The 27,866-nt window shown below is 41.5% G+C and overlaps 1 protein-coding gene and 1 pseudogene across 1 annotated transcript in view; both read right to left on the bottom strand.

Annotated features, from left to right (window-relative positions):
- The window catches only part of LOC128928723 (uncharacterized), a 59,836-nt gene extending 54,496 nt beyond the window's left edge, over positions 1–5,340 (bottom strand). The window contains exons 1-3 of the mRNA XM_078338169.1: positions 5,328–5,340; positions 2,341–2,862; positions 921–1,081 (exon numbers count right to left, since the gene is read on the bottom strand). Coding sequence (XP_078194295.1) covers positions 921–1,081; positions 2,341–2,862; positions 5,328–5,340 — 696 coding nt within the window. The remainder of the gene's footprint in view (positions 1–920; positions 1,082–2,340; positions 2,863–5,327) is intronic.
- A 1,893-nt stretch (positions 5,341–7,233) lies between these two features.
- Positions 7,234–15,103, bottom strand: LOC100393553 (ferritin light chain pseudogene; annotated as a pseudogene).
- Between the last annotated feature and the right edge of the window lie 12,763 nt (positions 15,104–27,866).

Raw genomic sequence — 27,866 nt, 5'->3', positions numbered from 1 at the left:
GCCTCAGCTGTTCACACAAGTTTGCACTATAACTAGTGAGAACCCAGCTGGAAGTCGAGGCCTTCTCACAAGCTGTGACACTGAGAGGTGGCCATTCCAGCAGTGCAGACATTTGCTGTCCCACCATCTTGGATTCCATCCGGGACACTAGGCTTCTGCAGAAGCCCCGTCCTTTAACTTTCACTTGTATCTTATTGGACAAATGGCTATCACATGACCATACAAAGGTCACTGGGAAATGTAGTTTTTTTTAAAAAAAAAAAAAGCTAGGTACACTACACAACAAACAAAAGCTGGATTCTACAGATGAGAAGAAGGGAGGATGGTCATAGGCCAGTCAAGTATTGGCCACATGAATAAAGAGCCCTATAAGGAGATAAGGATAAAAATGCTTTTTAAAAATGAAGAGCTTAAAATAGTCCCCCTTTAAGAGCAAGGCTAGAAACAGGGAGCAATGAAAAAAAACAATTGCATTTTTTATTGCATACCTTTCTGGATCACTGATGTTTGATCATAAGTTACATATAGTCCCATGAGCTAAGTCAGCAATACTTTCACTCAAGATCATTTCCTTACTCTGTTCCTGTGTGAAAATTGAGCTTCGCATATTTGTTTTGATCCTTCAGTGACTTCCTCTCATCAGGACCCCTGACTGACTTGAAATCTCTGAAATGTGTACAGTTTTTTTTCTGTACAGTCTTTTTGAATAAGGATATATATTTGCATTGGGAGTAGGAGGTGGATTTAGGGTAGGTATGAAGAAAATATTTTACCAAGAGAAGAATGGCTTTAAACACTTAATTTCAAAAAAAAGAAAACCAACTGAGATCAAAGGCATGTGTTCACTCTAGGCACACACATATATTCAAATGAAACCAGAGAAAGATTCCCCCTACCACCATGATCACAGCCCTGCTTACCAGAAGCATTTGTGAAGACAGGACACTGTATTTCCTGAAGTGTTTTGGGGGAAACCGTAGAGAGCAATATTTGTGAGGAACTGAGTCTGTTGAACTATCACAGGAGCTGCAGTCTCCAGAAAGGTAGATTTTCCTGGGATTCCGGCTGTGTCGAACGATTTCTGAAATGCAAATGCAACTGTTTAACATCAATTGGCAGCAAGTTTCTACCAATGAGTTTCCAGCCATGCTTAAAGAGTCTCAGGAAGGAGGGTGGAAGGAAAGAGCAGATGATTTCCATTGAGGAAGATTTGGCTTTTACTGACTAGCAGGCCCAAGGGACTGGAGTCTCACCTGAATGAAGCCCAGCAGCAAGAAGCAGTAGGTGAGGGGAGGCTGTGCATCTAACCAACCCTGTGAGTATAACCCACTGGGCAGCAAGAAAAAGACAAGCTCTTTCCTCCTAGGACCTCAGCAGTTGCTGTAGGCTCTGCCACCTTCCTGGTCAAGCTGAGGTCTCTTTCCTTGCCTGCCCTGTGGCCACCACCCCTGTCCCAGGTGTGAAAGGGCCCTGGTGCCAGCTGTTCCCAAATAACTGCCTGTCCCACGCTCCCTGCCTAGTCTTCACTGCCACCAGACCCCACGTGCACATCATAAAAATGGCAATAGTCATCATGCCAGCTGGTCTCGTAGTAAACTCTCCGGGGACTATACATGGTGCCTACCTTGCCCATTAAATTCCCTCCTCTCCAAGAGGCCGTGCACTCCCTTGTGGAGACGACAGGACTCCTGGGAAGTCCAGGTAGGTTCCGGACACTCACCCAACGCCCCCAGACACCAGGGTCTCAGCTCCTGTCTCTGCCGGCAACCTCCAAATCACACTGGACTGAATTTGGTGCGTAGGAGGAGTTGCAGATTTCTGCCAAGCTGGGGTTTGCAGTGGGCTGCGTTGTGGACGTGCGTTCCTCCTTAGTTGGAGGGAAGACGCACAGAAAGCCAGACCCTTTGCCTGGGCACCCCAGTCCCGGTTTGACAAACTGAGAGTAGAGTCGAGATGTGACCCTATGCTTTGGGCAAAGGAGATGCACATAACTGGACCCCACTTCTGGATCCTCGGTGCCACGATGTGTCTGTTTGGAGTCGGGGGCAATAAACATTATGCCTCAGCCGTTCTGCCTCTCACCTCCCTACAGCATCTGGCCTAATTCCAATGCTACAGGTGGTTACAGGTTGGGGATCCGAAGATCTCAGGATGGCCGCATTTGCCCCCCATTTCCTACCTGGCTACCAGCAGGGTCCCCCATTGAGGGAGGAGCGGCTCCACGCCCCAAGGCAGGCGCTCCCGGTGGCACTGGCGTCCTTTCTGGATTCCCCAGCAACCTCAAGTTCAAGCTCCCTCCGACCCAGCGTCCCGCGAGAAAGACGCCCATTCCTGCCTTACCTTTGCCAGGCCCCGCGCCCAGCACCCGGCTCTGAGCCCCGCACAGCCGGGAGGCCGCACCCTCGGAGGGCACCCAGCATCCCCGCTGCTCCTGCGCCCGGCCCAGGCCCACGCCCCGGCAGCCGAGTCGGCCGCGCCAGGCGGCTTCTCCGCAGGTCGCTACCTGCCCTGCAGGGTCCCGGCCGCGGCGGGTCGGGCTCTGGTGGCGCCACCAAGACAACTCTTCCCCAGACCCCGCGGTCACTCTGCAATCCTCGAACCCCAAACCTCGCCCAGCCCACTTGTGCTTCGCTCCCAGCCGCGCCTCGCCCCAGATGCAGGTGGAGAAAGTGCGCCTGTGGGGAGGGAGGGGCGCGCCTGGGGGAGACCCGCTAGGCCCAGAGAGAAAGGCTGGACGCGGCGCGGGGCGGCTCCTGCAGGCCTCCGGGAATTCGCTCCTGCGGTCCCTAAACCCGACTGTATCCGCCTCTGGCCGTCGCTGTCTGCAGCGCAGCCCTGGAGGGTTTGGCCCCGGATCCGCGCCTCACTGAGCGGGAGGCTGGAAGGCGCGCTCTCCCTGGCATGTGAGGATGCCTGGAATTAGAGCTGCGTATTTAGGAGTTCTTGAACAAAGGTTTCTTCAAGAAAGGGACTGAATAGTGGGGATGGAATGAAGAGTCATTCATCCTGACTGCAAAAGGTAGAATGCAGCAGAAAAACTTCTTCAGCCAAAAAGATGGACTGAAAATATTGATTCTTCCAGTTCTAGATGACAGCAGAGAATTATTTTTTTAAATGAATTAGGCAAATCCCCCAGTTCTCCACTACATATGGCCACTACCACTACAATTTAGTGTCAGGGACGATTATTTTTGCAGCCCAAGGGACTGGACAATTTTTCTTTTTAAGTCAAGATGAATGTATTTCTAGCCTCTCAAGATGAGTGAGAATTATGATATATTCCATTGTTACTGGCTGAGGGATTGGGACCTGCTGGGCCCTCTCCTACTCCTGACATATATACACATACACATAGTCCTGGCCTTCTTCATGTGTGTATATATACACATATACGTGAAGAAGCCAGGACAATCTCCAGCCTGTGATCTACTTTCTCTTAGCGGTTTCACGATTTGCAGCTGCCCTCCCACCTCCCCGCCACACACACCCCACACACACACCTTTCCACACAGAAGAGCCAAACACAAGTCCTGGACCAAAAATACAGTGTGGAAATCGTCAGGGAAGTCCCAGCCTGGCTGATGTCACAGAGCCGGGGAGTCCTGGCTAAGACAGGCTTCCTTTTTTTTCTGTCCCTACCCAACCCTACCCCCTCCTGCGTGGCTAAAGAGAATGTAACTACTATTTACTTAGCATTTATTTGGGGCAATGCGCTTTCTATTATTTTTGTTTAGTTAGTTGTTTGTTTCAAATCTGTCCTGAATGCCTCTGTGTGCCCCTACTACCCATCCAAAATCTAACCTCCATGTGTTTTTCTTCTTAAGTGCTCAGTTCTGAATTCTCAGCACCTTAAACAGTGCCCAGCACAGTGTATCCACTCAAACAATTGTCAGAGGAACGGATCTCATGCATTTGCATCATCACGACCCATTTTGCCAATGAGGAAATCTAGACTGAGAAATGGTAAGGGAAGATCAGCTAGTGGTAATAATGGGGATGAGAATATTTACTGAATATTTTATTCAGTAATTAATTATTTATGGAAAGTAGAAAATTTCCTTTTTAAAGTTTCCTTTCTTTTTTAAAAATAAGTGTGCTAAGAACTCTGTTAAGCCCTATCCTATGTAGCTGTTAGACATGCCATGCTTGCAGGCATGTAGTACATTCTGTGTCCTTGTACTTTCACCAAGATATCTGTGCTGGATGTGCTCACAGGCACGTCCCAGCTCTCCATTGCTTTTACCTCTTTAGAAAAGTTTTAAGTTGCTAGCCAATTGGGTTTTAGTTTAGATTGTGAGGTCTGGCTCCAGTCAACGGAGATCAGACACAGCAGTAAGGATAACCCCAAATGTGTAAGGGATAAATCTGTGTGTTTTTGTTTGTACATTATACTCTTGTGGCAAGATGGCTACTGAGGGCACCCTTCCTGCAGTCCAGGAAGTAAAAATTGCGTTGCTGAAAGATCCTTTGTCTCGGTGCTAATTTTTCTTGGCAGCACCAAGCATCTATTTCCAATGACACTTGTTCTGAGTCGGGCATTATCCTAAAGGTAACACTTGGGTTAAGTCATCATGTTATAGGAAAGTGGTCCGGATCCAGATGCCAAGAGATGGTTCTTGGATCTCGCATAAGAATTCAGGGTGAGTCCGCGGTGCAAAGCAAAAGCAAGTTTATTAAGAAAGCAAAGTGGTGAAAGAATAGCTACTCCACGGACAGAGCAGGACATTCTGAGAAGAGGAAGAATGCGCCCCCCCAGGAACAACGCTTGTTTACACACAGGATTAAAAAGATCATAGGGAGATGTGCTTTGCTACAAGGGGTTATGATAAAGGATTAATTTTCTCAATTACTATATTTTGCAAGAATCGATATTATTATTTTTAAAGCAAACTTAGGAATGTTTCTGTTCTCAAGATATCGGGATATCAGGACTCTCAAGTCTGAGTCTGTTTAGTAAATGTTATCAATCTGTTCCCTTAACCATATACATATAGAGGGTAGGAATACCTAAATACCTAACTTCCTAGGAATGCAGCCCAGCAAGTCCAAGACTTGTTTTCTTAGCCTTCACTCAGGATGGAGTTGCTCTGGTTCAAACTCTTCTGACAAAAAATCTTTACAAACAGTTATGGGTATGCATTCTTAGTATACCTATTTCACAGACAAGAAAGCAGGTTCTGTAATGTGCAGTGCCACAAACACTGCTGGTTTGTGGTGGATGTGGAATTCAAATGCAGGCATTCTACCTTCAGAGCCCACATCTCTAACTCCTTCACTAGACTCATTGATGCTAGGAAGTGTCTAGAACCCATGACCCTCCCTCATACCAGGTACCAGCATCTCGATAATCTGTGTTGCCTCTCCCTGCTAGGACATTCTTCTGTGTGAGGTCTTGCCTGCCAGACTTTTCTACTTTGTGCAAAAGGAGGAGAAGCATTGATTGATCACTTCTACAGCACAGTGCACAAGAGCGCCCAGAACAGGCTGAGATCTACACTGAAGTTGTCCTCTGTCAAGCTACCCACAGGGAATTCTTTTTCTTATTTGAGACTGAGTTTCACTCGTGTTGCCCAGGCTGGAGAGTAATGGCACAATCACAGCTCACTGCATCCTCCACCTCCTGGGTTCAAGTGATTCTCCTGCGTCAGCCTTTAGCCCAGCTTCCCTGGCAGCTTTTGCGCTGTGTTAGTTTTTCTGTGTAACTTTTCTGATTGATATCCAAATGCCTATTCTTGTCATTTAGCCTAGTCCCCTCCTGACCACTAACTACATGAAGGTCTGGTTTTGGCAGAAAATCTGCAGCCTGGAGGGTTTACCCACCACACTCCACTCTGGGCTCAAGATCGTCAAGCCAACCATTTAGTGCCGACATTAGCATGCTAATGCTCAGCTTCTATTACAAATGGAATTAATTCATCACATAGTCATTTCCTTTATTCAGTTTTCACACATTACAGAAAGAGCTAACACTCAGGCGGCCCATCTTCTGATCTGTCTTTGAATGTATTAAGTCCACTTAATCCTCACAGCATCCCTAGGAGGTTATGATTTTTATTATTCCCTTTTAAAGGTGAGAGAATACGGACATGAAGGAGTTAAGATTTATGAAAATAGTAATTGGAAGACATGAAATTCAAACTCAGGCAATTTGGCTACAGAAGCCACATTTCAAACCACATCACTAGTCCGCCTCCCTGTGTGCTCTTCTAAAAAATATGGGACTCAAACTCAGTTTATCCAAAAACAGCACTCTTTGGCAAACTCTTTTCTTTTTCATTTTTTGAGATGGAGTCTTGCTCTGTCGCCAGGCTGGAGTGCAGTGGCGCAATCTTGGCTCACTGCAACCTCTGCCTCCTGGGTTCAAGCGATTCTTCCGCCTCAGCCTCCCAAGTATAGTAGAGACAGGGTTTCACCATGTCGGCCAGGATGGTCTGGATCTCTTGACCTCGTGACCCACCCGTCTCAGCCTCCCAAAGTGCTGGGATTACAGGCATGAGCCATGAGTTTACGTGCCCGGCCGGTAAACTCTTGTTTTTCTTTCACAAAACCACATTTAATGCACTCCGTTCCAACAGGATCATAGTACTTTGTTGAGATTGGTTTGTTTTGCACTTAATTTATGATATTTATTAAATATCATAATTTAATATAAACAGAGAATGCAAAATTTGGGGTGGAAACACAAAAAGGATTATGAAATAACTGATTAACCCCACATGACTCAAGGCCAGAGTGGTCACTCAGCGGTCATTTTTCATTGCAGCAGAGGTAGTGACAACAGAATTGGTTCACACGGTCTCTGTAATGATAAACTGGACAAAATAGTCCCCGTTTTCTGCTTGCTTTGTCTTTATCTCTGGAGCTTGGTTGGTCCCTACCATCCCCAGCCCTGCTATCCCACCATGTCACCACACGCTGGTGCCTACACATCTTCCTGAACACACTCCTATTGTCAGAGGCCAGAGCCACTTTCTGTTGCTTACAATCCACAAAGCAATTTGCACTAGGCAAAATTAAGCAGACTCGTTTAATGTTTGACTCGTGCAATAGGAGAGAAGGGCCACACCTTAGCCTGGGCTCAACTCAGCTGAAACAAACGCTGTAAGGATTTTTAAATGTGAGAGTAAGGGGGGAAACACAGGTTACTTGTGCTTGCTCTTTGATTATACCAAAAAAATAAAAATTAAAAAAAAAAAAGAGCAAACTTTCTCGTGTCTTTGTAACAGGAAGGAGTTTTTTCTTTTTTTGCTTCAAATAGCTTTATTTCTATTTGGTCCAAGGCTTGTAAGGGTAGTTAGAAAGCTGCCTAGTGGCTGGAGGGAGAGGATTAGGCAGAAGCGCTGTTACTTTGCAAAGGCCCTTCCTAAGTGGCCGGGCTCAGTAGTCGTGCTTGAGAGTGGGACTTTCAAAGAGATACTTGCCCAGCCCAGCCTGTGGGTCGGCCAGCCTGCAGAAGGTGGTCACCCATCTTCTTGATGATTTTCACTTCCTCATTTAGGAAGTGACTCTCCAGGAAGTCACAGAGATGGGGGTCCGTGCGGGCAGAACCTAGGGCATGAAGATCCAAAAGGGCCTGGTTCGGATTTTTCTCCAGGGTCATGGCGGCTTCCATGGCGTCCAGGGTTTTATCCCACTCATCTTGAGCCGGCTTCTTGATGTCCTGAAAGAGAGCATGACTGTCACACTGGTTTTGCATCTTTAGGAGACGCTCGTAGCCCTCGCGCTTCCCCTCGGCCAATTCGCGGAAGAAGTGGTTCACGCTTTCCAGAGCTACATCATCGCGGTCGAAATAGTAGCCCAGAGAGAGGTAGGTCTAGGAGGCCTACAGGTACACATTGACCACGTGATTGACGGCTGCCTTACAGCTTAAAGCAAGACTCCTACCCAAGCCAGAATCCTTTCCTCCCACAGATACTGGGAGCTGGGACTTTATCTTCCTGGAGGATCATATTTCAAATCAATCATTCCCAGGTCCTTGAGAAAGATATTTATGGGTTATAAAACTGGCAGGAGAATTGATAAAACATTTACATCTCAAAGGAACAGAAACAGAATGATCAATTGCATGTTTTCTAAAGTAAATGTTCTCTAAAAAGGGAGGGAAGGGGCCTCTGTGGTTGGGCCACCTGGGTTAAGCAAGGTCCAGGTGAGAGGAAAACACCTTAGAGTCAGGTGGGCCTGGATAAGGTACAATCAAGCTGAGGAGGACACTAACCTTCTCTAGATGACAGCTGACAACATGGAGCACAGCTGTCACAACCAGATGAGGTTCTAGGACCTGAGCCAGGTTTAAGTCTTAAAGTAGGAATCTGTGTATTTTTAGGAATATTTCCTTTTTGTTCTGTCTCTGACGTGTATCCCAGTAGGCGTCTTTCCCACCCCACACCACACAGACAAGAGGAAATGAATACTCAAAAAATTCATCTATTTGAGACAGAAAATTCCAGATGCCTGTTGATGGAGTGGCTTTTTTGATCCCAAAGACTAGGAAATAGGAGAACTTGAGGAACAGGGAGTTACAAGGATGAGGGAAGACTAAGAATAGGAAGGAAAGCGATGAAGAGGCCGGGAGGGCTCCATGGGTAGAAGTTGCCCCTAACTCAGTGGCAGCATATAAGCTACTCAATGCTGAGCTATCCTTGAGAGGGTCCCCTGCCCCACAGTCCTGTTACCTGTGGATGTTTTCTCACCAGCAGCCTCAGACAGAGGCAAGTGCAGTCAACAGAGGACTGAAGAGTTTAGACACCTTTGGAGGTTTGGGGATGTGCAGAGAAAACTTTTTCAGGCAAGATGGCTCATGGTTATAATCCCAGCATTTTGGGAGGCTGAGGTGTATCAGTGAAACCCAGGAGTTTGAGACCCACCTAGGCAACATAGCGAGACCCTGAATCTACAAAAATAAAAATAAATAGCTGAGTGTGGTGACATGTGCCTATATTCCCAGCACTTTGGAAGGCCAAGGCAGGAGAATCACTTGGGGCCAAGAGTTCAAGACCACCCCGGTCAATACAGTGAGCCCTTGTCTCTACCAAAAGAGAATTTAAAACTTAGCCAGTCATAGTGTGTTGTGTGCCTGTAGTCCCAGCTACTTGAGAGACTGAGGCAGGATCTTTTGAGCCAAGGCAGTTAAGTTTGCCGTGAGCTCACTCAAACCACTGCACTTCAGCCTGAGAAACAAAGAAAAAGACTGTCAAAAAAAAAAACCTGGACATGGTGACTCACACCTGTAATCCCAGCACCTTGGGAGGCTGAAGCGGGCAGATCACCTGAGGTCAGGAGTTTGAGAAAACCCTGAAAAATATAGTAAAACCCTGTTTCTACTAAAATTATAAAAATTAGCTGGGCGTGGTGGCATGCACCTGTAGTCCCAGCTACTCAGGAGGCTGAGGCAGGAGAATCACTTGAACCTGGAAGGCAGAGGCTGCGGTGAGTAAGCCGAGATTGCACCATTGGACTCCACCTTGGGCTACAGAGCAAGACTCCGTTAAAAAAAAAAAAAAAACACAACGTTGCTTTCTTACCAAAGTGGAAATTCTGTAGGAAACTGGGTAGAAATTGTCACACCTACATTGTTACTTCCGCATTCTTGGGCTAGACTTCACTCACTCACAAGCAATAATGATGTCACTTGCTGTGGTTGTTTTAAAGTTCAGTGTCAAAAGGATACATGCAAGTTTGTATAAAAGTTGATAGTGCTGTTCAAATATCCTCTGTTCTAAGACAATGCTTTAAAAAAAAGCTTGGTACCTAGACATAACAGACGTTCTGAGAAGATCATGCTGACTTTGGTGAATATAGAGATGCTTTCCTAATTAAAAGCAATCACTAATTGATATTAAAGTCTGTTTACTCAAGTAGGTCAAACGCTTTTTATAAAATCTTACTCAATTTTTAGCAAACCCTCTGGTTATACAGTAAATCAACATCCTAGTTTGTAATTATTGCAAACTGGGTTAAGTAATTTTTATTGAATGAGAATTCTAACTAATGAAAACAATTCAAAATGTGTGTCAGTATCTTAGGATAGTGATAATCCTGGGTTATCAAGTGTGGGATTTCTGGGAGGTCAGGTGGCCTAAACAGATGGTGGGAAATGAAGCAGGTGGATTAGCATCGTTATTGAAACCGGTAATAATGTTAACCACAACCAAAATTGGCATAACAACTTTCAAGCATGATTATAGTTTTGCTCCTCACGTCCCTAAAATGGAAATGCAACACACAAAAATCACACTTACAAACTCTTACATTTTTCAGTTGGCATGACAGATGTTAAATCTCCTCCTCTCATGTGATGCTTAGACCTTGGCTACTTCATTACTTATACCTTGTTTCACAATGTAGAACCCCAAAGATCTCATCTCATTATGTCATTACCACATCACCTCAAAGCCCAGAATCTCATCACCTCTCTTAGATGATGATGCATGGCTCCCTACAGGTGATTCCTTAAATAAAGCTATTTGGGTGTAGTTTCTCTCAACTTTTAAGGCTTTTTTAACTAAAAAAGCACCTAATGTACAAAGCTTAAACAAGTATAGAATAATCATTGCTAACACTCTTGCTTAAAAGGAAGGAAATTGAGATCCACAGGAGAGGAACTCTTCCATAACAACTCTGAAATACAAGCAGAGGTATATTGGGAGTTTCTCTACTGGGGCCCAAGACCTGAGAACAATTCTCTGCGGCTCCCAGCTCCAACCCCAGAATGGATAAATCATGAAAGAAAGCATGGGTTTGTGAATTTTGGGGATAAAAATGCTGTACTTTATTCAATGTTCGAAATGGCAGTATTTCTGCTAATATGATTTTCTCAAACTCTTGTGGAACCCCTGTGAACCATACTGGTGTTCACTCCATTGAATAAAAGCTACCATCATGAAAGTCTTTTATATAGAATATAATCTCATAAATTTTACAGAAGCTCACTTGTGAAATAGGCAGACTCCAGATCTTTCCAAAGGGCCTTTTGTGCGATGAAGTAATGCTCTAATGGACCACCTATGAACTTGGGTCTTCTCAGATGTTCTTATAGTGAAACCCTCAGTTTCATCTCAAGAAAATATTTTCCTGAAAGTGCTTTCAATTCCTTCTTTGCTTGAGAATGATTGCTTAATTTTAACAATTAGAATTAATGTTTGCAATCAGAAGAGATTAAGAATTCTCAAAATCACTGAGTTCTGGCTATTATTCTTTGAAGTTCTTCCCTCATTTTGTCTCTTTCTTCACACATTTTACAGGAAGCAGCACCTTCAACATTTTGCTTTGGAATCCCCTTAGCTAGATCACCAAGTTGACTAGGCACATTTTCTACTTTCCACGTTTGTGGGAGTTTTCAGGGTGGTGGGAGAAATTATAAGAGAAAAATCATAGAGAAAAGGATGCAAACCCTCATGGAAGGCCGGGAGGTTTTTGCAAAAGCCTTGGGAAGGAATGAGCCAAAGGCAGTGGTTCTTACCCAGAGGCAATTAGGCAGAAAGGAATGTAAGGGAGATTATCTAAAGAGCTTGTTTAGATAGCATGTGATCCTAAGACTGACCTTTGAACATCCACAGGCGCATGACTGCTGTCTACTCCGGGTGTCAACAGTGTTGTTACCCACAAATGGTGTTTGCTTTAGGCCTTGGAACCTGGCCTTTAATCATTCATAGGACTGCTTCTCTCTCGGTGACCATGTTCATTATCCACAAGTGTGTTGACTCAAAGCCTCTGTCATTAAATCTATATTGAATAAATCCCCACAATGCCAGCTGGTAAGGGCCATGGATGCTGACTCTTTAGATCACCTTCTTCAGTGTCTGTGAGTGGGACTGACCCCTAGCTCACTCTTTCACTGGATATGTGTGTTTGAGTGCATTTGATCATCTGTCACTGGGTCAGGGTCTATGGGCTGAACCTGACACACATTGTTGCTGGTGTCAGTTTTGCTAAGTTTCTGCCACAACCTAACAAAAATTCTCCTGTTCCTCTTTCTAATAACATGTTTTACACTTACTTCTAAACTCCCAGAGCCCAGAACCACAGGACTGCAATGGTCGATTCACGGCAACCTAAGCCTTCGCTTACACACTCCTCAAAATTGTCTCGGCCTCTGCCAGCTGCTCCATTCCAAGCAACACTCAGATTCTTCTACTCTTTGTGGTTGGAATCTCACTTCCAGGGACTAACGTATTAATTTTTTTATTGATTTATGAAAAATTACCTAACATCATCGTGGTTTAAGAAAACAACCATTTGTTATTGTATCAATTAACTGGTTGCCTTGGTTCAAGATCTTCAACAAGGCTGCAATCAAGTTGTTGCTCAGGGCTGCAGTCATCCCAAGACTTGATCATTGGAGATCTGCTCTCTCACTCACTTGCTCTGAGAAAAACAAGCTGCCACGTGCTAACCTGCTCAGTAAAGAATCCCACGTTGCAAGAAAATGATGTGTCGGACTTGCCAACAACCATGTATAATGGCAAGTTGGCTGGAAATAGAGTTTGAAATCATACTTGGAGGAAGGTAGGTTAGTTTGGGCACTGGGAAGAAGCTTAGGCTGCTTGAGATTTTGTAACTAATGAAAAGCAAACAAAAGGGCACTTCAAAATGAGATAAAAAGGGTAAGTAGGGGCATAACTGGGGTCTTCATGTAGACACCCCAGAGCTACCATCAGCCAGGCCTATTCCATGCCAGGGCTGGGGCTTGTGCTGGCTGGAGGCTTGGACTACTCCCATATTACAGAAACACACGAGGGGTATAAAATAACCTTCCTCTAAGGTCTTACCAGGGAGGTTCCCAGGAGGAAACAAATGCATGATCGAATTGGGTAACTTGAAGACAAAGAGATCATTTTAAAGGCAGAATAAGTATTTAATATAGTGCAATAAGTATAGCAGATCAGGGGCTAGTGAGAATGGAAAGGAAATATCTCCTGTTCCTCAAGAGAAAAGGAAGGGAATGGTTTATAGAACCAGGAAAGGGGGTTGTAGAAAACTTTCTACAACCAGGAAAGGAGGGCTGTTTGAAAGAAGTCATGACATTTGGTAAGAAGACACAGAATATCTCCAGAGACCTAAAGGGAGAGAACTAGGGAAAGTGACATCCAACCTTGATCTTCTTAATCACCAATCTCCTCGAGATGTCTCTCTTGGGCCAAACCCATCGGGAAGCCAGAGGATAAGGAAGTCCATGATACCATCCACACAGGGCACCTTCTCTGTACAAGCAGGTTGAAGAGGGTAGAAAATTGATCTTGAAGGCAAATAGAAGATAACTAGCAATCCTTATGGGTGGTAGACACCACCTACCATAGGGAGATCGACGCAGGAACCAAGGAGATAAAGACAAGTCTATCTGACTTATTAATGGTAGGATTCTAACAGAGGCTGTGCCTGACCTATGCATCCAGTCAGGTATCCTAAGTGGACCTCCCATCAGAACTCTGGCCTCTCCTGTCAGGCACAGGCCATGACCATACTCTTCCCCATAGAGCCGGGGAGAAGACCATGACTCTGAAAAGAAGGTGATGCATGTCTGCACTAAACATGCTTGGTTCCTGATCCCAAGCTTTCCTGTCATGTCAGTCACTCTTTCCAAGGGCAGGGATGAGGGATGCAAGGAGAAAAAGATGCGAAGTGGCCCTTACTATCCTCAGCATAAATGGGGAAGAAGTTCTCTCCAGGAAAGTGAAACAGAACTAAGCAAAATGTGATGGAAGTTGAATATCCTCCCTTCAAAAGTTTACAAGGTGAAAAATGGAAGTTGCATATGGTCAAGTGTTTTCATTTCCTTCAGCACACGGGAAAGTGCTTAATGTCACGGACAGCTCACACTCTGAGAGGCTTTCAGGAATTCATGCCACGTGAAGGAACATGAGATTCACACCTCAACCCTCATCACACTCTGAGGCACTCATTGAGTGGAAGAAAGAATAGAATCACTTCTCATAGGAAATGTTTCTCTCTCCCCCCTTTCTCAACGGGGAACATAAGAGTTAAATTTATATCAGCCCAAATTGTGTTTCATGTTGTTCACCATATAATATAAATCCACTTCGGAAATAGACATGCACAGAAAAAGTCACCAAAAAAAATGATCACAAAGTGTTAACAGTGCTAGGATGGGCAGAGTATATTTGCTTTCTTGGACACCCTATTAAACATTTTTGACAATGAATATTTCTTGCTTTTACAACTTAAAAATAAATCAATAAATAGTTCTTACTTTATTGCAGCTGACTTTCCATCTAGTAAGCTTAATGGAGTCTGCTGGCACCACATTTTCTGAGATTCAGCTCTCGAAAGAGCAGTTGAAGTCTATGTTTATAAATAGACTAAAATGCAAAGGATTGTAAAATCCAAAACCCCTGAAATCCCAAGGAGGATTTTGAATAGGCTGATGTTCTTGACTCTACAAGGAAGATGGTTAATGATTTGCAACTTTTCTTTCCTTTAGCCAGTTGAGACCTCAAATTTGATTGTTTTGTGAGAGGTTCGAAATATACTGACTATGGTTTTAAAAGATATATCTATCTCAAATAATGATATTTGAGCAATCGAATTTATAACCACAGGATGACAGCTCCAGGCAGGTAGAATCTTAACTGCAAAGCGTGTACTATCCCAATCTTGATCATTCTTTTTCTCAATCAATAAAGGACTCAGACTGTGAGGTAGAGACCTCTGTGCAGGAGGCAAAAGCAGGGAAGTTTCTTGAGACTTTTTCTACTTTTATGTTGTGGGTCAAGACCTATTAGTGGGTCACGAAACTGAGTTAGTATATTGCTATCAGCATTCAAAACAATATATAAACTTCTAGTTTCAGCTGTGACATGTAAAGAACCTCGAAGTCTTTACTCCATTCTTACAAAAAGTAAAAGGTGAATGAAGTTAGTACCAGTAACTTTTCTCTAACCCATGAGATCTGAGGTTTCAAGGTGACCTCCACCCTAAAGTCTGGAGAGGGAGGTGAATGAAGAGAGCCACAGCTGAGATCTGCTTACCTTGAGCAGAAGACTCTAGGTGCCATTAACCAGGATGAAGAATTAAGCGGCAATTCTGGTGGTTGAGCGTGGATTGTGTGAGTCAGAGACTGGGGTGCACTATGTGGGGCTGGATGCATCCTTTCATAAATTTTACTTCCAGGAATCCCTCTAGATTCTTATGGTGAAAGTCAGAGAAAAAATCTTCTAATGGCCCTGGCAGCAGGTAAGGAAGAATAATCATTGCGACATATTTCCAGGGAGTTCTCCACAACAAATAAATTATCTTCAAGGAAAAATAATTTGCCAGGGATCATTCCTGATGTGGGAAAGACATTACTTCCATGCCAGCCCCCTAAGATCAGGAATAAGACAAAGATGCCCCTTCTCACACATCCACTCCACATTGTACTTGAAGGACTAAGGTAATAAGATAATGAAAGGTTTTTAAAGGTGTAAAGATTTGGAGGAAAAAATAAGATTTTAAAACTGTATATTCTCCCAAAGGTGACATTGTTGTCTATAAAGAAAAATCCCAAAGAATCCACAACAAAACACTCTTGGAATTTACAGCGATTATAATGAAGCTGCAGGATACAAAGCTCATAGGTTATTTCCGCTGCAGTTCTAGGTACCAGTGATGAAAACTTGGATTTTGAAGTGAAAAACCTATTATTGACACTAGCACCAAGAAATGAAATATTTAGGTGTAAATCTAATGTAATAAGTAAAGGATTAATATGAGAAAACTATAAAGCTCAGATGAAAGAAACTAAAGAATTAACTAAATGAAGATATTATCTGTGTTCATGGATAGAAAGAAAATATGGTTAAAATGTAGTTCTGAATTTGATCTACAGATTCCTTTCAATTTCAGTCAAAATAATATTAAGCTTTTTTGTGGATATTGACAAATTTTTTCTTTCTTTCTTTTTCTTTCTTTCTTCTTTCTTTCCTTTTTTCTTTCTTTCTCCTTTCTTTCTTTTTTTCTTTCTTTCTCTCCTTTTTTGAGATGGAGTCTTGCTCTGTCACCCAGACTGGAGTTCAGTGGCACAATCTCAGCTCACTGGAACCTCTGCCCCCTGGGTTCAAAGGATTTTGATGCCTCAGTCTCCTGAGTAGCTGGGACTACAGGCATGTGCCAACATATTTGGCTATTTTTTTTTTTTTTTTTGTATTTGTAGTAGAGACAGGGTTTCACCATGTTAGCCAGGATGGTCTCCATCTCCTGACCTCGTGATCCACCTGCCTTGCCTCCCAAAGTGCTGGGATTACAGGCATGAGCCAACACACCCAGCCCAATTCTTTCTAAAGTTAATATGAAAAGAAAAAAAAAAAAAACCTCAATACAATAGTCAATACAATATTGAAAAAGAACAGTCAGAGAACTAACACAACCTGACTTCAAGATTTATATAGCTGAAGTAATCAAGTAGTATTAGCAAAAAATAATAATAATAATAGAGAAATAGATAATGGAACAGAAAGGAAAGCCCAGAAATAGACCCACATAAACGTAGTGCATTGATCTGTGACTAAAATAAAGATGCAGTTCTATTGAGAAGGATAGTGTTTCCAACACATGATGCTGGAATAACTGGACATAAATACGCAAAAGATAAATCCAGACACAGACCTTACACTTTTAATAAATATCAGCTCAAAATTATTGTAAACCTTAATATTAAATACACATTTTTAATTTTTTGTAGAGACTGGTAACATAGAAGAAAATCTAGGTTGCTTTGAGTTCATAGTTACAACACCAAAATCACAAGCTATGAAAGACAAAAAATAATTAGTTAGACATCACTAAGACTAGAAACTTCTGCACACGACACTGTTTAGAAAATAAAAAGACAAGTCACAGACTGGGATGCAAAATATTAGAAAATCCTCATTGAATATATATATGTGGGGCATTTAAATATTTTTAAAATGTTTTATTTCCATAGGTTTTTGGGGAACAAGTGGTATTTGGTTACATGAGTAAGTTCTTTAGTGGTGATCTGTGAGATTTTGATACACTCATCACCTGAGCAGTATGTACTGAACCCGTTTGTCATCTTTTATCCCTCACCCCCTTCCCATCCTTTCCCCTGAGTCCCCAAAATCCATTGAATCATTCTTATGCCTTTGCATCCTCATAGCTTAGCTCCCACTTATGAGTGAGAACATAAGAGTCTGGCTTTCCATTCCTGAGTTACTTCATTTAGAATAATAGTCTCTCATTCCATGCAGGTTGCTGTGAATGCCATTAATTCATTCCTTTCCCCACCCCCCACCCCCCAAAAAGGCAAAAACTAGTGAAAACATGGTCAAGCAATCTAAACGGATGCTTCATTAAGGAAGACATGCCAATGACCAGGAAGCGTATGATGGAGCCAGAACTGGAGTCACGCATCTGCAAGCAAAGGGATGCCCGAAGCTACCTGCAACTGGGAGAGAAGCATGGCGTAGGTTCTCTCTAATGCCTTCAGAAGGAGCATGGTTCTGCTGACATCTCCAGGTCAAACACCTGGCCCCCAGAACTCTCAGCAGGTAAATCGCTGCTGTTCTAAGCCATGCAGTCTGTAGTACTGCATTATAGTAGTTCTGAGGAACCAATACACAGAGCAATTCCTGAAAAAGATACAAAGCGGCAGGAAGCTCTTGTTAATTACCAGTGGAAATGCAAAACAGTACAGCCATTTGGAAGAAAATTCGACAGTTTCTTACAAAGCAAGATGTATCATGAACATACAAAAACCAGCAAATTCCTAGGTATTGACACATAAAAACAAGCAAATATCAACTCGTTTGAAGTTTTATGTCTATGGAAAAGTGAGTGTTTTTAGATGATTATTCATAATTGCTGATAACTAGTAGGAACATGTAAGTGTTTTTAGATGATTATTCCTAATTGCTAAAAAACTAGGAGGAACCATACAGTAGGTGAATGGAAATAAGCTGCTGTACACCCATACTGTGCAGCAGAATATTATCCGCAGAGAGAACACATGAGATATCAGACATATGGAACATCTTGAAACACGGGGGTGGATCTAAAATGTATATTGCTAAGTGAAAGAATCCAGTCTAAAATAGACTACAAACTCTATTATTCCATTTATATGACATTCTGGAAAAGACAAAACTATAATGACAGTTAAAAATGTCAGTGGTGGGCCGGGCGCAGTGGCTCACGGCTGTAATCCCAGCACTTTGGGGGGCCGAGGCGGGTGGATCACGAGGTCAAGAGATCGAGACCATCCTGGTCAACAAGGTGAAACCCCGTCTCTACTAAAAACACAAAAAAATTAGCTGGGCACGGTAGCGCATGCCTGTAATCCCAGCTACTCAGGAGGCTGAGGTAGGAGAATTGCCTGAACCCAGGAGGCGGAGGTTGCGGTGAGCCGAGATCGTGCCATTGCACTCCAGCCTGGGTAACAAGAGCGAAACTCCATCTCAAAAAAAAAAAAATGTCAGTGGTTGCTAGAGTTTGAAAAAGAAGGAGATGGTTGAAGCACAGACAATATTTTATGGCCACAAAGTTATTCTGCATGATATTGTAATCATGTCTATGTAACACCATGCATTTGTCAAAATCTGCAGAACTCAACAGCACAAAGAATTAATGTTCATGTATAAAAATGCTAAAAATCATGTAAAGATTTGGAGAAACCGAAGAAGAAATGCAGAACGTGGGGAAAGAACTGTATTAAAAATGCATGAAACCACCTCATTGAATGGGGTGGAAGTTGAAAATTAGTGGAATCTGTGAGTCTATAGGCAAAAGAAACTATCCATACATAGTATACCTTAGTTAATAAATGTATCTTCTGTATGAGGTGCTGGTTTAAAATTATAATCACACTGTATAGGGTGTAAATTGAAGAAATAAGCAAATGGAAGATGCCGAGATGCAGGTTTCTCAATGTTGGCATGAGCGGTGACAGAAAATGAAGGGAAAGAGAATAGAGTGATTTGCGTAGTAATGGATTAGAGTTGGAGACATCAGCATATATTCATGCTTATCTTAATACAAATACAAATAAATCTAAAATATTTATGTATATGCATATATGCACAGGTTAGTATACACATATAGATTTACATGCTCTGTCAGTCCAGAGGCCTAGAAACAATGATATTAACAACAAGGAACACACCTAGTGCCCAATGTTCGCTTTCTAATGTCATTCTCCCATAAAATGAACAATGATTTCTTGGGGAAATGTCTGATTACAGGACCAGGTAAGGAGATACATAAAATGAGCTTGGGGCCTCAAGCAGGGCATGAAAGAAAGTGTTCAAAAATTTAGAGAACAATGTAAAGTGTGGTGATATTGAAGCAACACAGGAACTAACTAAAAGAAATGTCAATGGCTAGAGTTGGGACAATTTGAGCAACAAAATAAAGTGCCTTTTATTGTAGCCCACAATGTAAATATCCACGTGCCCATACCAATATAAAACATGATGCAATGAGTAAATGGTGAGAATAAAAACCATTTCCCAGTCAGAAGGATTCCAAATAGTTTATGGGTGAATTCTGCCCTCAAAGACTGGGAGCATAACCATCAGCACTCTTGTCAAGGCTGGGCTGTATAGAGCAGCTTCATTCCCAAGAGTAGAGTACGGAAAGACAGGGAAAAGACAGCTTTACAGTGGAGAAGCTTGCAAGACACTGCCTCAGCAGAAGACCACGGTTAGTCTCAACAGGGATAACTCATGGTTATTTGCACCCTCGGCATGACGTCAATGATGCAATTTTAAGAATAGCACTTTACTTCTGTGGTCTTTCTTCCCAACACATAACCCTCATTTAATTATTTAAAAAATTGGACAAAACCCAATTGAGGGAAATTCCACAAAATATATAGCCAGTGCTCTTCAAAACTGTAAAGGTTATCATGGAAAAGGGAAGTCTGAGAAAGTGTCACAGCCAAGAGAAGTATGTGGAAACTCTCCCTATGATTTTTTGAAATTTTTCTGTAAATCTATTTTCTTCTAAAACAAAACTATATATATATATATATATATATATATATATATATATATATATATATATACATATTCCAAAGTGCTGGAATTACAGGCATGAGCTACCATGCCCTGCCAAGAAAGCTATATATATATAGTTTTGTTTTAGAAAAATATAAATATATTATATATATATAGTTTTGTTTTAGAAAAAATATAAAAATATTATATGTATATGTATATATACATATACATGTAACTCAACTACTTTCCACAAAATAGTAGTGTTGGCAATTTTGGGTAATGGTGCTTAATTAAAATCCAGGTGTTCTTTCACAGCAATTCCCCAGCTGCATCCCTCTCTTTGCTTAGATATTGGATTTCTTTTTCTCAGACTCTCACTATATCTCAGAATTGTTTTCTTCTATTTCTGAAAAAAAAAAATCAAGACTTTGTCTTCATCACCTGACACAAGTGAAAAGCTTGTTCTTCAATTCCAGCAATGCAAAAGTTTCTGATAGTCGGTGCATAACTAATGGACTCATCCCTCCAGGGGAAGGAGTTGTGTCAGGAGGAATACGACATGATAAACCAATGTTGACATCTGAGGACAGATTGAAAAGCCAATTAGTAGAACAACAAAACCAAGTGCTTCATGATTAGCCTCTAAGTTGTTGTCAATTCTCTTCTTGCTATATTCACCTGTCAAAGTAAAGAAGTTTCTTTGAATCCTTTTGCATGTTCTGAATTTCTAACTCTGAATCCTTGACCTGAGGTAAAGGGAAGCAAACTTTCTTGCTTGCACCAAGAGTGAACTATCTATTTTTCATTATTCTGCTATGTTTTAGAAGAGATCACACCCTTCTCGGTGTCACTGAGGCTGAGATAACTCTATCTAGAACACCATTAGTCTGTCTTGGATTTCTGAAGGCCTCATGTGCTTCATCTTGGGTGTGGCATGAAGATGGGGCCCCTGACTGGACGGCAGAACTTCTATGTGCTTCAGGGCCCTGGACATCCTACACCCAGAGTCACCTCCACCCCACCCTGATTTTCCTGATACAAACAAATGCTAAAAGTAACAATCAAAGGATTCCCCAAATGGTCAATTTTTTGTTTCCTCTCAAATTCTTACAGATTATTTGACAAATTTTGGTTTTGTTTTTTAAAATGTATTTTTAAAATGTCAGCTTCTAAAAACTACACAGAAATCTTACTCCCATTTTGGCCACTGCCTTATTTTAAGTGGAAATTTGGTTACATTCTCACAAGCCAAGCATTTTCATCATCTTCTAACAAAGACTTAAGAAAACTTTTATTTATTTATTTATTTGTTTGTTTTTGATGCCAAGTTTCGCCCTTTTGCCCAGGCTGGAGTGGAGTGGTGTAATCTCAGCTCACCGCAATATCTGCGTCCTGGGTTCAAGCGATTCTCCTGCCTCAGCCTCCCAAGTAGCTGTGATTAAAGGTGCTCACTGCTGCGTCCAGCTAATTTTTCTATTTTTAGTAGAGATGGGGTTTCACTACATTGGCCAGGCTGGTCTCACACTCCCGACTTTACATGATCTGCCCTCCTCGGCCTTCCAAAGTGCTGGAATTACAGGCATGAGCTACCATGTCCCAAGAGAACATTTGAGAGAAGCATATGAATGGTGCTCTCCTTAGAAGCGTGATGTCTGCTCCTAAAACCAGGTAGTAGTGACAAGAATTGTACATTTTTTTATTTCTAAAAGTTTTTTTACTTTTTATTGATATATGATAATTGTACATCTGTATATGTTTTGCTACACGCATAAAAGTATAATTTATTCTAAATTTCAAAATAGCTAGAAAAGAAAATTTGAAATGCTTTCAATAGAATAAAATTTCTCTGCATTTCTACTCTGGAAAGACAATCCAATAACACCTCTTCTACTTTATGATACATATTGTTTCTTTAGAGCATGTCTTGGATTTTGACTTTTAATTCAATAGACTAAAACCAATGCCTAGTCAGAAAGCATTTTTTATATCTACAGCTCTTTTATTTTATTTTTTTAAGGGTAGAGTTTTGTAACAGAAACACTGATAATCAGGCCTAAGTATCCCTGGATACTGTAGCCCTCTCTTAAGATTCAGGAGAAGAGATACTTCTAATAACAATAGCAGCTGATGTGCTGGGAAATAAGTTTGAGATCTCCAATTATTTTCACAAATGCATGACTCAGACTCTAGGTCACCAATCTCCATCTTAGTTTTAATTTATTTTTTAAAATTCCATCAATTCAGAAAGCCCTCAGTGCTTTGGGTGTGCTTTTTCTATATTCCATTCTGCACTGCTAAAGAGACACTTTGTGCCCAGTGTGCGACCATAATCACCCTTGCATTACAGATATTATTTCAGCCTGGAGTGAGCTGATGTGCAATATGAGGAATTATTCTTTAGTGGGATCTAACACCAAGACGATTTACAAAAGCTTGTATTCAGAGAATTAATAAATGCAGTAATAGTGATTCACATTTTTTTTTCAAAAAAAAAAAAAAACATTCTTTCTGTTCTTTAAATGTTAGCTTTCTTAGTCCACAGCATTATATTTGCTTACAGATCTTGGGCTATAAATGTCTAGCACAATGCCTACTCTTAAATTGGAATTGAGCAGAATTTAAAAGCTGGATTGTGCAAGCATGAGAAACGTAGGGCTAAAATGTTAGGTTTGCATTGGAGATTAGGAAGGAAGAAGTGACATTTTCTGTTAATGTGAAATAGAGGAAGATTTATCAAAATGATGTCCCAAAGGCTGACGGGGGCAGATACAACATTGGTTTATCTTTAGAAGGAAAGCAGTTATTAAAGAGAGGCATGTCCTCAGGGATCTCCCCTTTTATTGGCCTTAGGAAATACAGGAGAATGAATGAAGAGCATGTAAATTTTCCAGCAGGATCTAGAAGCCAGAAAAAAGTGCATAAATTGATCATCAATGAGCCTCTCCCATCCCATCCTGCCTTCCTCCCCTTGGCTCAAAACCCTGCATAGCCTCAGCTCATGTCGCTTTCTCTTATTCGTGTGTCAACTACAAATATCTTGCACACTTTACATAAATCATATTTTTAAATACACCAGAGTGGTTCAAATAACCTTTACTGGAGATAGCTAAGAGGTCTCACTAGCAGTCTAAGCTCTGCTGTTAACTAGATCTTGGATATGTTCTTTTCATCTATAAAACAAAGTTGTTGGGTAGGATGACTACCCAGACTGCTTCTAACATGGACACGCTATGGTTCTAATTTATCAGTAAATAATGTGATATAATATAAAGATAGCCTTCCTTTTGCTATATTTTCAGACATAATAGGAAAAATCATCAATAACCTAATTTTAAATTTTAAGTTTCTCCATCTCTATTTCAGAAGCTATTTCAAGTTTTCCACACTCTCCCCCAAATTTTTCTTCTTTAGATACTGGAGTCGAAGAAAGTCATTCAGGCTGGAATCTTACAGAGTTGTTCAAAGATAGTTTTGCTCAAGGTAGCAAATACAAATACTGGACATTTGCTTTATTCTGAATTTCAGAAAAACAACAAAAATATTTAATACAGGTATATACCATGAAATATTTGTGATATACTAAAAAGATTATCCCTTGCTTACATGAAATTCAATTTTAATAAGCATTTTATATTTTATCTGGCAGTTCTATTTGAGGATCAACTAAAAGAGCTTAAGAAAGTGCTGTGCTTAGAAAATGCTCGTTTCCTTTCATTCATTTAGTATCCCCTACAGAAGAACCAAGAAGTAGTATATTTTCTAATCTGTAAGAGCATGACCGAGCATAAAACACACCCTTGTTTCTTTAAGAAAATATTTATGGCAGAGAATCTAACTACTATCTATCATATATGCATGGGAAATGAATTTTAAAATGGTTTTATAGGGAAAATACATAATTCTGCTCATGTTAATACAATGTGCTGTAGATTATATATAAGAAAACAATTCTGGATTGGAAATAATAACCACCTAGTGCTGAGAAATTATAAAATAACATAGCTAAAAGATATATACCACCATCAGTGAATGCAAAATGCAATAGAAGAAATACCTCAAGTATGTTAGTAAGTTGGTTCTATCTCTTCTGCACATTATTATAAAAACAAATGCCAGCACAGTCATTCATGGAATATTGGTAACTAAAAATCAAGGTGTAATATTAAAAAAATGACATTAGCATGAATTTCTACTCTGTACTTGCAGGCTGTGCAAATCAAGAAATAAGGACAGCAACAAAAAACATGAATTTTGAATGAATTCCCATCCAGGGAATGTAGACAAATTACATGTAGGTTATATGCAGACAAAACAATATTTCAGTAAAAACACTGAAGGAAAAAAATCTGTAATGAGATTCCAATGCTATGCTCATGCATGCAGAAAAAATATTTTCCTGACAATTACTGTAGAACAAATAATGGAGGAGAAAATGGATGAAATCTTGGGAAAAAACGAGCTGAATCAAGAACTCACTAGGGCTTCTATTACTGTTTGGGGCCATTAAGCATTGTGGCAGAAATAATTATAAATCAAGCCTGTACAAGAAATGACTCAAACCCTAACTACAGTTTTCTAGGTATCCCAGGTCTTGATATTTTTAAGCAAACCTCCCTGAAATGTGAGGTTTCTGTGTTTACTGTGATGGTCTTGGTTTGCTCTTTTGGCCATTATGACGTAGAAATCTTGGTAGTGACTTGAAATCCACTATCTACAGCTTCTTTTGGAGGTGGGAACAACTAATGGCTTTCAATGTGCAATATGGGTTTCGTAAATCTATACTAATGGTAAAATAAGTTGCTTTCAGAAAAAAAACTAGCAAATATGACAGCACGTTATAAGTTAATGAAGAAAAGAACATAAAATAATAATAATAATTACTAAGTATGGGAAACAAAGTTTTAAAAATTCAGCCCTGATTAAAATTAAGGGGCCCAGATCCATTTTCAAAGACCAAGCAAAAAGGGTGACTTTAGAGCTGAGAGGCAATAAACTTATAATTGGCACAGAGATCAAGGAACATCGGCCATGTTCCATGTCAGCATCATGGATCAGAAAACAGTGGTAGAAGTTAGAAGTAAAAGAACCCAAGAGTCCACTAGGATACAGAATTGGACTGAGAAATAATCTCCACTGCAATGAAAGACTCAGAGACATCACTACCTGCTCTCCTTCTACCCCAGGTCCTGGAAAGGACTTGGCTCACACTAGACACCCAAGGAGCATTAGTGAAATAAATGAACAAACAAAATGAAATTTAATTCCCTAGTGTCCATGGAAATACAGAGTGAAGACGCAGAATTTCCCTATGGATGTGGAAGAGGAATATTAGCCAATTATCTATTTTTAGCAAAATTTCAAAAGGTTAAATTGACTTCAGTTAGTGTGTGTGTAAAAAAAAAATGGGGATGTAATTAACGAAAACAAAAGTCTACTACCTTTAAACGATATATTTTCAGGTGACTTTTAGAGTCTTTTTCATAATGCGTAGATATATAATTTTATGACAATTATGTTCATTATAATTAATTTTAAGGCAGCACAAACTAAATGACAAGCAATGAGCAGATGGGATATTGATTCTCAGGTTACCAACTGTTGCCCTAAAATGACTTTCACTCAGATCCTAAGCCTGGGATCGATGCCATAATCCCCAAGAACAGGAAAGGGCAAGGAGAAAAACCAGAACACATTGCATCGCTAGTTTGTACATGCTGAAATACAGGGGCTGTTTCTCTAAGAGAAATCTGCAGAATCTGCTGTCAGGCATCCATCCCACCTCATTCCGTCCCTTCTCTGAGTCCACACATCACAATTATGACCCCAACCAGCCTCCCACCTTAGTGGTCCTGCCAGCTGCTACCTGGGGCAGAGCTCAGAGGTCAGATTTATTTTTCTGGAAGAGGCCCCAGTGAGCTTAGAGAATATTCACCAAAATGATGGTTCCCGTTTCCGTAATTCTGTCTGAAAAGCAGCATCTGAGCTGTACCTTATGTATCATCCCAGGGCTGGTGTGTCAGGACAGCAGCTATCAGGGAGGACAAATGATGTGGCATCTGGGAAAGGGCAATGATCCAAACCACAGGGCCCCAGAAGAGGGATGGGGGAGCCCAGAGCAGGGCATCCAGCCTTACTTATGCTTTCCCATCACCAATTTTCCACCTCTTTTCAAGAAATGCTCCCAACCACAAATGCAAGTAAATGAAAGAGGCTTTTGCTTTGATATCGAGGGCTGGCTTTGCCAATCAATATCCAATCCTGCAGGGAGGGTGTGGATAGGGCTCAGGCCTCTGTTGCAGTCACCAGAGAGGGTGTGCTGCTTCCTTCCTACATGCCAGAGTTGTAGGCTTGAGATTAAGGAGGGCCGAGAGAGGGGGATGGGACCCCTGAGAGAAGAGAGACATTTTTTGCTAAGGTAGTCCATCAGGTAAAGATGTCAGCACCTAAACAAAACAAGGAGGGTTGGGTGCAGTGGTTCATGCCTGTGATCCCAGCACTTTGGGAGGCCAAGGTGGGTCATCACTTGAGCCCAGGAGTTTGAGACCAGCCCGAACAGCATGGTGAAACCCCATCTCTACACAAAAATACATAAATTAGCCAGAAAGTGGCATGTGCCTGCAGCCTCAGCTACTTGGGAGGCTGACATGGGAGAACTACCTGAGCCCAAGGAGGTCAAGGCTGCAGTGAGTCATGATTCTGCCACTGCACTGCAGCCCGGATAACAGCATGAAACCCTGCTATAAGAAAAAAAAAAAGGAAAGAATAGAAAAAGAAAAAAATAAAGAAAACAGGGGGGTATCCAAGAAGAGACTTTGCAGGCAAGGGTGGGTCACAGGACTTGGGTTTGAGGTCTATCTCTGTCATCTGTTGACACCAGGATCTCAGGCAAGCAGCTTTCCCTCTAGGTTGTGTGCTTCTCCCTATGGGGGAAATAATAGTTCCTAACCCACTAAGTTCGGCAACACCGATAATACAGATAACACACTCAGCAAAGTATTGGCAATTGCAAATACCTAAATAAATGTTACTGCTTAAAAAACAAAACAAGAAAAGCAGAAGGAAAGCCCAGAGCCCCAGAGAAAAGATAAAAGTTTCAGAGATGTCATGAGTGCAGTGCTTTATGCTCATATACTTGCAGGTCCATGGACCCAAATGTGGGTAAACTGAGTCAGTGTGCATCATCTCTATACCACCTCAACAATCTGAACAACTGGGCATCAGCAGCCATTGGTGGACAGTTTATTTTCCTTTAATAACTTCCTTAATGATCTCTGCCTACAGATGGACTCGTCTATTAAAATGAAAGCAGGTGTGAGTTGCAAACCTCATGCTCTTTCTACAGCTGAAAGTACAACCAAGGTTGTAGCCGGCTGCCTTCTCAGGGTGGTACTGAAGCCTTCTCCAAGTAGCATTTGGGAGGTAATTTTTCTGAGAGTCCAAGTGGCACAGACATCTTAAAATCTGAAAATGATTCACTGTGGTTAAACATTTATTGGCAACTCATAAAATGATAAGTTCCTCCCATCCCTAGCAGGTATCCAGTAGGAATCTTTGGAAACAATTGTTGATTTGAAAGTCCAGTGTCTTGTATCCTACACTGAGAACATTATAATGAGATGCAAGGGAACTAGAAACAAAGGAAGGCATGTATGCATCGCTGTCAGCTGATCTTTCAGAAGTATGCTGAAATCTGCAAAGCTTTTTCATGTTGCTCATTTGCCATGATTTGTTACCTTCACCAAGATAAATACAATTATCTTTTACCCTAGTTCTTCTACCACTGGCTGGTCTAAAGTGAGATAAAACAACCTCAGGTCTGTTTTGCCTTTGGAGATTATGCAGGGCATTTATGAGGAGGTGACTGGGTGACTTTATCCAGGATCAACTCATGTGACATATGCCCTTTCTCCATTG

This window comes from Callithrix jacchus, chromosome 9, assembly GCF_049354715.1.
Source record: "Callithrix jacchus isolate 240 chromosome 9, calJac240_pri, whole genome shotgun sequence".
In the NCBI taxonomy this organism is placed as follows: Eukaryota; Metazoa; Chordata; class Mammalia; order Primates; family Cebidae; genus Callithrix; species Callithrix jacchus.
This window is presented reverse-complemented; position numbering and strand designations above follow the sequence as displayed.